The sequence below is a fragment of the Solanum pennellii genome, chromosome 11, assembly GCF_001406875.1.
Source record: "Solanum pennellii chromosome 11, SPENNV200".
Lineage (NCBI taxonomy): Eukaryota > Viridiplantae > Streptophyta > Magnoliopsida > Solanales > Solanaceae > Solanum > Solanum pennellii.
The window spans coordinates 36,487,036-36,500,579 of NC_028647.1; the positions used below are offsets into that span (position 1 = coordinate 36,487,036).

Here is a 13,544-nt window from a genome sequence, read left to right on the forward strand (position 1 = left end):
CCTTGACTAGATTGACTCGTCAGATTGTGAGTTTCCAGTGGTCGGACGAGTGTGAAGAGAGGTCTCAAAAGCTCAAGACTTTGTTGACGTCGACTCCTGTTTTGGCTTACCCGAGGGATTTCAACATTTATTGTGATGCTTCTGGGAGTCGGGTCAGGTGGTGTTTTGATGAAGAAGGATAAGTTAAAGACCCATGAGAGGAACTACCCTACCCATGATTTAGAATTGACAGCTGCAATGTTTGTGCTTAAGCTATGGCAACACGTGTGGAGTTTATAGTGAGCTTCTCACGGATCATCGTTATCTTCAGTATATATTCAGGCAGAGCTACTCAAGGACTATAATATTACTTTTGTATCATCCAAGGAAGGCCAATATGGTGGCCAATGTTTTGAGTAGGAAGACTTCTAGCATGGGAAGTCTTGCCGCTATTAGTGTGGAGGAGAGACCATTGACTAGAGATGTCCAGAGGTTAGCCCACAATCTCGTCCGGTTGCAGATCTCCAAGGGTACAGGTGGTTTGATTACTTTTATTGAAACTTGTTCTTCCAGCACATTCACAAGCACCAGTCTGATGATGAGATACTATATCTCATTCTTCTGACGATGTCTTGCGGATTGGAGGCGGGATTTATATGCCCAAGTTGGCGAGTTGGTTAGACTGATTCTTGAGGAGGGTTCCTGATACTCCATCCATCGGAGTGTGGCAAAGATGTATCATGACCTAAGTCAGCCCCATTGGTGGTGTGGTATGAAGAGGGATATTGCAGATTTTGTTTCGAAGTGGTCATAGTTTCACTTTGGAATAAAATTCACAAATAGAACTTCTCAGCTCCTATAATTGAAAAATAGTCGCTACAATGGTATTTCAACTGAAAAGTGATCAACAACCATCATTTCGAGGCCTTACAATCTAACAAATACACACCATACAGTTCTGTAGAACAATAAGGCAAAACATGCTATACATAAAGCAACAAATGATATTCTGATATCTCTATTGTATACACCATTTTCCTATTTGCTCTGGTAGCAGCTTGGGAGCAGAACACTTCTCCACTTACAGAGGTTTGAATTCTTCCAATATCTTTTACCTTCGGCGAACATCTGGGGTGGCCATAGCCTCTGATTTTGGTTCACCGTCTGCCAGTCTCGTGCTTGAACAGTTGATAACACTGCACAAGAGATCGAAACATGGAACCAGCCAAGATGAAAAATTACAGCATGACTTGGTAAAGTTCCTGATAATATTTTCTGCTATCCTGTTGCGACGGTAATCGATGTTGAAGCCTAGATTCGAGACATGAAATAATCTGACATCCAAAAGACTTCCTTAGATTATTTACTCAAAGCAAACTCTAACCAAGAAGTTAACAAAGTTCAAGTACTTCCACATAGGCATTAAAAATCTAATTATAAATGTGTATGAACGTATAACACTTGTACATGTAAAGACCTTGACAATAAATAAATAAATAAACAGCACAAATACACTTTTACAACATGAAGCATTCAAATATAAACGAAGAAAGAGCACAAATAATACTTGAAAGAAATATCTGGTTCAACTCGAAGAGTAAACATCAAAATCTAAGAGTTGGCTAAAAGGACTCAACAGGTGACAAATGTGATGGGCTTAGATTTTTTAGTTCTTTGTTTGCGAGTGGGGGGATGAAAGAGGGGAAGGTTCCTGGAGCTCTCCAGGTTCAACCATTTAAGAATATAGAAAGGAGGCTAATAAAGCATTTGAGTATACATGCTCGAGACTTCAGAGTACAAACTCAAGGCACCAGCAATTTACACAACACGAAGGTAAAATCACAACCAATAAGTTTAGTGCGTTCTCATGATCTAGTAAAGTGGAAATCCGCAACATATGTTGCTATCCCATGTGAAAAACCAGCCTAATTAAACTGCCTTCCACACTGAAAATAGTAGGATGTTCAATTGAAAGGTAATAGTAAGTTTGTAACAACAAAATGTACAAGCTATGAAGCTGATATCAAAAGTCTCGTGACACACACAAAGACAAAGAATGGTTTCAAAGAACAACAGAGCAATCACACTCGGTAACCATCACAAATTTCTTACCAGCAAATTCAATTATAAGACACTTCTCATTTTTAGACTGGTGAAATGGAGCATAAGCATTGTTTGAGATCGACCAGCACAACCAAGAAACTGATATACACATATACCTTTGTCAAGTCTGCAACAGGAAATATAGAAAGTGATAAAAGTGAAAGCTCTATTTCCTGAATTTATTTCTCAGGCAGACAAATAAAAAAGGTAATGGATAAATTATCTAATAGTTTGAAATGGTAAAAAAATGAGCATGTCTCTGCCTCACAGAAGACAAACATATCAATTAATTTTAGTCAACTTAGCTTACTTAAAGGAATGTCTTGTTAGACCTTAAAACTAACAAATATATACTCCTCATTCCAAAAGAAAAATTGTGGCAGTGATTTGAAAGGATCTAAAAAATTTAATTTTACTTGCATCAAATGGCAAGTATGTGACTACAACACTAAACAAAAGTAAATATGCAAGAGAATGAAATGATTACCTCCGTAAAAATCTCTGTTCCATTCCCAGTGTATTTTGGATGCGTGAAGACACGAAGTGATTTAGAAAGATACTTCTTTATCGATGGTGATTGGTCATGGTATCCATAGGTCGTAGTCATGCTTCTTTTTCGGCCAAATCCTGATTTTGTTTTGCAAATTGATGAGTTCTTAACTTTAATCAATGAATTGGTAGCGAACCAAAATCAAGTTTAAATTTGAAAGACCTTTCCTTATTTTCAGACCAAGAACAGGGAAGAGTGAATTCCAGAAAAAGAACGACTGTGAGGATTCATCAATCACAGTACAGTACAACAGCTTGAAAAGAACAAATTACATTTCTTGCAGCAGCTACAGCATAATGATGCCAACCTTAAAAGGTTTAAATTTCTCTGCAGAACTATGGGTGTATGTTACCAGTAATCCCCACATGAACAAACACCATTCTTGAAGTGATGAAAACGATTGGAGTCCCTTACAATAATCTCTCTCTCTGTAATCTTAGAAATTAGTTTAGTTACATTGTGGCAGTCGCCACAAACCCGTAAATTTTTATAGATCCGTAAAGGACTTTTAGGAGGAGTGCTAAGAATTCCATAAGCAATAGCCAATCTCTCACTATGACTGGTAAGGATTTGTTCCTTCTCGTCCTCCTCGACATCTTGTAATACAAAGGTATAATCTGGAGTATAACCTAAGGTCTTGATCTTAGCAGTTAAAATACCTAATTCCTCATATATCTCGTGGCATTGTGGATGAGACTGGTTTCCTGTATAAAATACTTCAATCTTATTGTTTAGGTCAATTGAGCTCCATCCTGGAGTCTTCTTCAACCCCTTGTCTCTAGCCAATGATCTCACTTCATTCACCCCCTCCCAGCTCCCATAATTAGCATAGATGTTGGACAGCACTACATAGTAGCCAACATTCTCTGGATCAACTTCAAACAAATTATCGGAAGCCAATTTACCCAGCTCAACATTTCCATGTACTCTACATGCACCAAGAAGAGCACCCCAAACTGAAGCATCCGGTTGCAAAGGCATGTTTTTTATAAATTGGTATGCTGTTTCTAGGCCCCCAGCCCTGGCAAGCAGATCAGCCATGCAGCCATAGTGCTTTAGACCAGGTTTAATGCCAAACTCTTGCTCCATCATATGAAAGTAAGTTTTACCCTCATCAACTAAGCCTGAATGGCTACAAGCAGCCAATAGAGATAAAAATGTTACATGATCTGGTTTAATACCTGCATTCAGCATATCATTAAACAGTTTCAGAGAAACCCTACCATTTCCATGAATACCATGACATGATATTATGGCATTCCAAGGGACTGAAGTCATTCTAGGCACCTCATGAAACAATAACATGGCTTCATCCAGTTTTCCACATTTTCCATAAAGGTCAATGAGGGACGTACTAACAAAGACGTCCAAATTAAGAGCTACTTTGAAAACATGCCCATGAGTCCTTGTTCCTTCTTGCAGTGCCCCTAGATGAGCATAAGCTGGCAAAATGCTCACCCAAGTTCCTTGGTTTGGTTCTATGTCGTCGCACTCTTTCAGCATGTTGTAAATTTCAATAGCCTCACTTGCGAGTCCATTTTGAGCATAACCTGTGATCATTGAGTTCCATGACACTACATCCTTGATAGGGATCTCGTCAAAAACCTTACGACTACAATGAATAAGACCCAACTTCGCGTACATATCCACAACAGCATTACCCATAATAATATCTACCTGAATCCAAGATCTCCTTAATACAAATCCATGAACCGATCTGCAAGAACGAAAACTTTTGGTTTGAGCAATACTAGAAGCTAAGCTCACCAATGTCAACAAGTCAGGCTGAACCCCATTTATCATCATCTCTTGAAAGTACTTCAGTGCTTTTTCGGGAACATTATTCTGCTCGTATGCAGCAATTAAAGAGTTCCATGATACTAAATCTCTCACTACCATCATACCATCAAATACTTTTTGTGCATAACTTAGCTCACCAAATCTGGCATACATGTTTATTAAAGCATTCGACACAAAGACATCTAATTCTAGGCCATGCTTTATAACATACAAGTGAATTGACATTCCATGCACAATATCACCAAGATGTGCACATGTAGGAAGTACTACCGCAATAGTCACTGTATCCATTTTTATACCCTCTAATCTCATCTCATCCAACAAGCTCAATGCCTCTGTAGCATTTCCATTCTGACAAAACCCAGATATCATAGCATTCCAACAACCCATATCTCGATAAGGCATGTCCTTAAAAATTCTAAAAGCAATACCAGAAGATTGGAAACGGCAATACATATGCACCAAGGAGGCAGCTACAAACACATCCCACTCTAACCCAAGTTTTGAAGCCCAGCAGTGTATCCTTACACCATCAATTATACTATTACAAGCTTTCAACACTGGAGGAAAAGTGTAAAAGTCAGGCTTAACATCAGCTGTGGACAACATTTCATTCAAACAATTCAGGGATTCCAAGAAATGGCCATTACGAACATAAGACGATATCATAGAATTCCAAGTATAAGCATCTTTATTCTCTATCATGCAGAAAGTCTTCTGTGACAAAGAAACATCACCCAAGTGAGCATAAAGATTCACAAGTCTAGTGCCAATAAAGATACTCTGAGCCTTCCCTGACACAATGAGAAGGGCATGAAGGCACTTCAAAATGTAGATTTTGGTACAGGAGTGGAATAAATGCTCAAAATCGAACTCTTTTTTCTTGCTTGCAACACCATTTGATAATACCTCATTGTAACTTCCACTTGAGTATAACTTGCACCAGAAAGAGGAGAATGACAGAGATTTTGTGGAACGCCAGCCTTTGAAGGCCAATAATAATCTGCAAAGACACAACAGAAAATGAAATCAATATGCAGACCAAAGATTACGTGTTAGAAGAAATCATCATATCAATAAAATGCCACAACAATGTTAAGAACATAAAGGGAATTTAAAGCCACCACTGATCCTAGGATAATTGATAAGTAATTGAAGTGTAAGTTCCTCAAGATAACATGTGGAATTACTCACAGTACAGATAGAGAATACATGGAAGTGAATGTTTATGTAGTGGATTTTGAGGATAGGTTATCTAGTTGTACATCAGAGGGTTCTGCATACCCTCTTTCAAAAGCTGGACCTATCAAGTTAAATCCTACATCCAGGTCGAACAAATTACCTAGATTAATAAAACTTGAGAGGGTGAAATTATTCATGGGTATAAATGATACATGTAAAATAGGTTGTTGGCCTTTGAATGACTTAAATATTTGCTAACAAAAGCATCAGAATATCCTTCTATGATCCCTACTTTATCCTAACGGATGTGTACGCCTTAAATAGCTTTCAAGAGGACTCATATGATGGGCAATCTACACATTCCTATCAACCTTCCCACTTTCCAAATCTTGGGACATGAATTTTATTTTATTTTCTTTACAAATATCACTTCTTTCAGAACTTAAACGAAAAAGGTGAATAATCTCAGGCTCACTTTGCCTTCTTGAGTCAGATGACCATTTCCAACTATCAAGACATGCATTTAAGCACATCAACCAATTCATCCTTTTGTCACAACTTGTTCATTCATAATCCTTGAGATTCTTTTACTCACAATACACTAAACACTCATCAACTTCAATGGTTGAGAAGGTCTAGCAATATTCAAGTTCCAATTATTTTTATATGTGCAAGTATACCGATGAGATTGAACCTGCCTGTTCTTTGGAGTATGTGGCAATTCTAAAATTGGTTTAGGTGAGGAAATGGAAAAGGAATGGACAGATTTTATAACGACTTGCATTGTAAGATATACACAATTCTTTTTTTTTTTTTTTTGATAAAGGATATACACAATTCTTCCGCTCAATCATGTGCGAGATAGACCCCCCTGACCTTTTCATTAAGGAAATTAGAAGTCTCTGTTCCGCTAATGTTGATGTTATGTTAAACATTTGATTAAAGACTTAATTATCCTCTTCTTTGCACGATTATTTCTACTTCCCAATGAATAGATCTGACGTAGTCATAAAAGAAACATAACCATCATTTCTTGTTTGATTTTGTTTATTTAGTTTAGTTTGTATCTAATCTATCATAGATACTTACTGTTTCACGAGTCATAAATTATAGAGCTCCCTATTCTGTAGATATAACCCGTATATTCTTTTGAGGACATATAACTTCGCAAATTGAACTGAGGCTATCACAAGCTTCCTCTTGCCTTTCTCACATCTACTTCTTCCTCTTTTGCCATCTCTTACCCTTTATTTTTTTCTCTCCTTTACTCTACTATGCTTTTCTCTCATTCTCTCTATCACTCTCTCCCTCTCTCATTATTTCACTCCCTTCTCCCTCTGTATTTTTCTTTTTTCTCTCCTTTCTCTTTTCTTCCCATGCCTTTATCCATTCTCCATTTTATCACTACAGTAATATTCATTTCGGGAAAATGCATAACTACCCCTCAACCTATGCCTGAAATCCCAGAGACACACTTATACTATACTAAGGTCCTATTACCCCCTGAACTTATTTTATAAGTAATTTTCTACCCCTTTTTGGCCTACGTGGCACTAGTTTGAAAAAAAAATCAACCAACGTTGAACCCACAAGATAGTGTCATGTAGGCCGAAAAAGGGCTAGAAAATTATTAATAAATAAGTTCAGGGGGTAATAGGACTTAGTATAGTATAAGTGTGTCTCTGAGATTTCGGGCATAGGTTGAGGGAGTACTTGTGCAATATCCCTATTCATTTCGCCTAGCTCATCAAGTAAATCTTACACAAAGAAAAGTTTGACATTATTAACACAAATTATCATCACAGACTGGCATAGCAGCTTATGTACTTGGTTAGTTGGGTGTGAGCATCAATTCGAATTACAGTTTTACAAGGAATAAATTGTGTCATTTTATGTTGATATTAAAGATGTTTAACTTTAATGAAGCACACCACTGTGCTTGCAGCAGCTTGAGGGTTCATTACCCTTATCTAGACAGTGTCATAAGGTAGCTATTTAGAAAGTTAAAATAATCTAGGATGACCTACCACCTGCCACCATAACATAGAAAAGTTAGCAAATTCTACATCTCAAATTGATTGAGGTTGGATCACCATGGGGTATAAGACTTTTTGTAATTGGTATCACTACCTATGGATGAAGCAAGTTGTATCACATGAGTGAAGTTTATGCCTCTTTAGATCGATCTATGACCATGTGATTTGAGCTAAAATAGTTCCTTCAAACCAAGAAAACAGCAGGTTGGCAATACTTGTGATCTTACTTCATTTGAAGTTGTCCTATCAATTGTATCACATACAACAGTTGCTGTTTGTGATATTAATATTCCACCTGTTAGTTAGAAAAGGATCAGGAATAGGAACAAGAATAATATATACCATGCTACTTAGAATAGTAATAGTAATAGGAATAGGAATAGTATATAGAATCTTACTTAGAAAAGAATTGCATTATAGTGTCCTCGTGGGAAAAGGATTCTTGATGTAAAGGCTATAAATAGATTCTCAAAGGAATAATGTAGGGAACAATTTAGTAATATTCTTTTCCTATATTTCTCACATGGTATCAGAGCTCCTACGATCTTGGTAGAAAATCAAAAAAAGATTCCGCTGCTGGCGGACGGCTATGACTCAGATATGCCACCCGTCTTGCCATTGGTTATGTTAACGAAAGTAGGGCCAATGATATATGCATGAACACCATATTCAAGGGAAGAAAACTTAGCCAAAAGGTCATGCATCAACTTCCTATAACTTTCTAGGGGGGTTTTTGTGTCAACTCCGTACCAGCCAATGTTTGTGTAAGCATCGTGCCATCTTTCTGGCGACTATTTTCACATATCTGATTTGTATAGCACTGTGTAATCATTCTAGTGACCACTTTCATATATCTAATTTCTGTAGCACTATGCCATCTTTTTGGTAACTATTTTTTTATATTTACTTTGTGTAGCAACCTGTCATCTTTTCGGTGACTATTTTTTCATGTTTAATTTTTGTAGCACTGTGCCATCCTTTCAGTGACTACTCTCTCATATCTAATTTTTGTAGAATCGTTCCATCATTCCAGTGACTATTTACTTTTGTGTAGCATCGTGCCACATTTTCGGTGACTACTTTTTTATATTTAATTTTGTGTAGCACCGCGCCATCTTTCTGGTGACTACTTTTTTATATTTAATTTAGGTCAAACCCAACGGTGGTCCCCTAAAGTTGGCATCAATTTTCACTTAGACCCCTTAACTAAGCTTTGTTCATTTTAAACACCTCATGTGGGGGTTTGTTGTGTCATTTTGGCACTTTTTTTCTATTCGATTGTGCAGGTCACTCTATGGTCTGAAACGTTCTTCTCAAGCTTGGTCTGGGAAGTCGGGAGATATTGTTACAGAATTTGTGCGTCAAGTGATCAACTTGCAGATATCTTCCCCAAGTCTTTTTTTTTAAAAAAAAAACTAGTAAGGTTGAATTCTACAGCATTAAGGGTATGTTGGCTACCTCCAAAAAGGAATAATTACAAATTTCCTATAAATCTATAATCTGGTCTATATCATCTATACAAAGTTGTTTACACCAAAAAATAGAGATACTATACAATTCCATTAACTTTGTGGATGAAATTGGATCTATCTTCAAAACATCTTCCATTTCTTTCTTTCCAGACCAACCACCATACACATGATGATATTAGCTTCCACCATCTCTTTTGACTCTTACTGCCTCCCCTCCTAATCCAACAGCTCAACAAATCTGATGTGTGTTCTGGCATTGTCCAGTTCAAGCTTGTGATGTTGAGAAACAAGTTCCAAATTTGAGCAGTAAACTATGCAGGAAGAGATGGTTATTTGTTTCCCCTGTCAAGTTGCACAAAAACACCTAGGAACCAATTGTCTGCCTTTCTTTTGTAGAACGTGTTCTCTTAAACATGCTCTCTTTATCACTAACCAAGTGAAACACTTTACTTTTGTAGGAAAATCACTCTTCCAAAAGTAGTTCCAATTATACTTTGGGGCCCCTGTCATCCCCATTAGTCCTCTTTTGTAGACATTGTTGACTGAGAAGACTCCATCCTTGCTATGTTTCCACCGGATATTTTCTGTTGTTGTTGTTGTAGTTATAATCATTTCAGCTAGTTTTTCCATTAGTGCTGCCACCCTCTCCATCTCCCAGTCCAAGTTCCTCATCGGTCCTCATTTTAATTACATTTGTAACAAGCTAGGTATATATGATTTGTATGCACCAGCTTGAGGGAGAGTGTTACAATTGGAATAAGAACAAGAATAATATATACCATCCTACTTAGAATGAATAGAAATGGTATATAGAATCCTACTTCGGAAAGAATTGTATTGTAGTGTCCTAGTTGGAAAAGGAGTCTACTGTGGTGTCTATAAATAGGGTCTAGTGTAATAATGTAGAGTGAACAATTCAATAATATTTTTTCTCTATATTTCTCACACCACCTATTCACTTAAACTCACTACATGTCCTCTCACAGGTGAGAGGGCTTTCTGCTCCATTAGCACTTCCAAAAAGGACTTCTCTAGATGCAATTCAAGCTGCAATCAAGTAACTTAGCTCACTTGTTTGTTTACGCTTGCCATCATCTACATGTAGGCGGTAGGCCTAGGTATGTTTTTGACAAGGGTGTAGGATAGGTGTGTTTTTTATCCTGTTGGAACTAAACATGCCTGTTTGTCTGGGAAAAGACCTAATTAGCATACAAAATGCTTTTCCTTAGCTGTTTACAGTTCTGTATTAATACCACTTTTAGAAAAAATACTTCTTTGTCACCTAGCCAAGAAAGAAAAAGAGTTGCTATCAATCATCACAACCATTGATTTGCATTTCCAGTTGAACTTTGTGTGCCTTAGGGAATCTCCAACCTTGCCTCTATTTTACTCTCTAAATATAGATTTTACTCTCTAAATATAGAATTCTCTATTTTTTCAGACAACAAACTCCAACCCAATTCTCTATTTTACTTTCTAAAAAGAATCATTTTCTCTCTCCTCAATATTTTATTATTATTATTTCTATTTTAATCTTATTTTCTTATTTCATAATATAATTTCCCTCCTTTCTTTCAAGTAACCACTTCATATAATTTTCATGTAATATAAATTATATTTTTTAATTTTTATTTAACATAAACTTAGATTTTATTCTAAATTTCTAAATAAAATAAATTGCAAGCAAATGTTATATAATATAAAAATTAATAAACATAACTTTCTCGCAAAATTGTTGTGATAACATTATTATAATATGTACTGTATTGTTATCTTGTATTTAAATAATTATCTCATGTACTGTATTTTCAAATGAAAATTTTCATCTCATCATTTTAATTTTGTGCATTCTTCATAGTGAAAATTATTAATAATATCAAATTATATTAAAGTGACGAAAATTTAAAAAAGTTGAAATATTATTAATATGGGATGAAAATAATATATATTAAATAATATTTTTCAAAACGTTATATTACATTTAAAAAGAACTGTATATATTTAAAGATTTAATTAATTGCCTTATATGAAAAATAATATGTTAATTATAAAATAATAAAAATAAAAATAAATAACCAAAAAGTAAAATAAAGAGCTGAATAGAAGTTTTCCAACCTCTCTATAAATGGAAGAATAGAGAGACAATTAAAGTGTGGTTGGAGTGAACATTCTCCATATTCTCCAAATATAGAGAATGGAGAGTAAAATAAAGAGGTGAATAGTAGTTCTCTAGCCTCTCTATAAATGGAAGAATAGAGAGACAATTAAAGTGTGGTTGAGAGGACATTCTCTATACTCCCCAAATATAGAGAATGGAAAGTAAAATAGAAGCGGGTTGGAGATTGTCTTAGAAATGCAAATTAATGTCCGCAAATAAAATCTAAGCAATGTTAGATAGATGTCTTGCCACATCTTCAATCAAACAAGAATGATTTAGATAAATGCTTGCAGTAATATATGATACAGATCCATAAGATAAAAGTTACACCACATTGTTCTTACCTGTCTCTGTGACATGGCAATATTGACCTCAGCACAGACATGGCACTATTGATCTTGACAAGATATAGGCACTCTCCTTACCAGCCTGTTTGTGCAACCAAAAAGTAGCACCAGTTGTTCCAACAAAACTAAGATTGTCATTTCTTCAAATGACAGCTTAAACATTCCTATGTAGTGAGTTCAAAAAGGTTAAAAATGTGGCATCACATTTAACAAACTACATTACAATCACATTTTTATAGAATGACAAGCATACCCATGTTACAATCACTATATGATCAATCAAACATTTTTTTTCTTTGCAAACCAGAACCAATCAGCTGCCAATTCAAGAAAGAGCGAGACAGTTGCATAAGTAAGAAGCTTGTTTTTTCTCTTATAAATTTGCTTGCCCAGACTCCACTTGTGAGATCACATTGGCTATGTTGTTGTTTTTGAAACTGAACGACACCAAATGGGACTTTAAGTTGATGCCTAAGGATGAATTTAAGGAAACAATACAATACAAATAGTAACAACCATCCAAACAAGCTGTTACAAAGAACCCAGTGATAAAAACATAAAACAAGTACTCCCTCCGTCCAGAATTGTTTGTCATGTTGTCCTTTTCGAAAGTCAATTTGACTAATTTTCAAAGTTAAATTAGATCACATTAATTTGATATTTTAAACAAAAAAATTAGATATTCTAAAACTATATGAAAAGTATTATAAATTGCAATTTTTTTCATATTAATATGATATTAAAAATAAATCTTAAAATGCTAGTCAAAGTTTATATAGTTTGACAGAGGGTGTAAAATGCTAAAGAAACCATTTCTAAAAAGAGCAAAATAAAGCTAATATTTATACATTTGCACTAAGTTTCCACTTGAAGTCAGTGACTTAAACAGTGAATCCATAAAAATTTAAGAGAATAGATTCAATTTTCGATGAACAGTAACTAGAAATAATAAATAAACAAAAAAATAGAGCAAATATAATGGAACTCAGGATTAGTTAGTAGTAAAATAAAAGATTAGCGATAAAGTTACCCAAGGAAAAACTTCTTGTTGGAGTTACGGTTTGGAGCTGCTGTTTGTCAAAGTAAGTCTGTTTGGGTCTGGTTTTTGCCGGAGAGAGGAAGAGAATAGTGGGGTCTGGTATCGGTTTCAGGTGGGGTTTGGGGTTTTGTCGTTTGGTGGCTGAAGAAAGGGGCTGAGGTTGTTGGTTGGTCGAAGAAGATGGTAGGAGCGTGGAGGTGTTTTGACGGAAATGGTAAAGGGAAAAGGAAGGGGGTTTTGGGACTTGGAGGTCCTTTCTTTAGCTGGTTTTCTGGTGTGTAGGCTTGTAGGAGAAGATGGGGCACAGCAGAGAGGTGACTTTTCACTGGAAAATTGGCAAAGGGAACAAGTTAGAGGAGTAAATTGAGGGATAGGTGGAAAAAAGTGTTTGGAAATTAAAATTGGTTGGGTTTAAAATGTAATATTTAAAACTTCTAAACTTTTAAAAATATTTAAAATAAATCCACATTCTAATTTTAAAATATTTAAAAAGGTTTCTCTCTTCTTAAATTTCAAAATTTCTTCTTTTTCATTTCTTTTTCTCTTTCATTTACTTGTTATTTTTTGTTGTTGTTATTATTTTTGTTGTTGTTTATTATGTTTTATTACTTTTTATTTTTTTCTCTTATTGGTCCTATTTACAAATTAATTTGCTTTAATTTTAAATTTTTTGAAGTTGAAGTCATTATTTTTTTAAAGAAAATTAACCAATAGCTGAAGTTGTCGCAGTAACTGCTTAAGTTATTCTAGCAACCGTTGAAATTTTTTTAGCAACTGCTAAAGTTTGCTAAGCAACTGTTGATGTTATTGTAGCAACTGTTCAAGTTTTTCCGCAACTGCTCAAGTTTGCTCAGCAATTGATGAAGTTGCACAGGAAC

The 13,544-nt window shown here is 35.4% G+C and overlaps 1 protein-coding gene across 5 annotated transcripts; it reads right to left on the reverse strand.

Moving 5' to 3' along the window:
• Positions 1 to 811: 811 nt before the first annotated feature.
• Positions 812 to 13,053, reverse strand: LOC107004870 (pentatricopeptide repeat-containing protein At4g33990). Of its 5 annotated transcripts, none has more exons than XM_015203261.2 (5): positions 12,658 to 13,053; positions 11,625 to 11,709; positions 2,570 to 5,435; positions 2,092 to 2,209; positions 812 to 1,313 (listed from the first exon to the last, which is right to left on the reverse strand). In XM_015203261.2, the coding sequence occupies exons 2-3, from the start codon at positions 11,663 to 11,665 to the stop codon at positions 2,981 to 2,983; spliced, it is 2,496 nt and encodes an 831-aa protein (XP_015058747.1). In that variant the 5' UTR covers positions 11,666 to 11,709; positions 12,658 to 13,053; the 3' UTR covers positions 812 to 1,313; positions 2,092 to 2,209; positions 2,570 to 2,980. The 5 variants fall into 5 exon arrangements, with proteins under 5 accessions (XP_015058747.1, XP_015058746.1, XP_015058744.1 ...); XM_015203260.2 differs by having other exon boundaries at positions 11,625 to 11,791; XM_015203258.2 differs by having other exon boundaries at positions 11,625 to 12,064.
• Between the last annotated feature and the right edge of the window lie 491 nt (positions 13,054 to 13,544).

Excerpts from the sequence above, each read along its gene's own strand:
- LOC107004870 (XM_015203261.2), bottom strand. The coding sequence starts at position 11,665 with ATGTCTGTGCTGAGGTCAATATTGCCATGTCACAGAGACAG. Across the intron at positions 5,436-11,624 it reads TTGCCATGTCACAGAGACAG|ATTATTATTGGCCTTCAAAG; the intron begins GTAAGAACAATG and ends GTGTCTTTGCAG.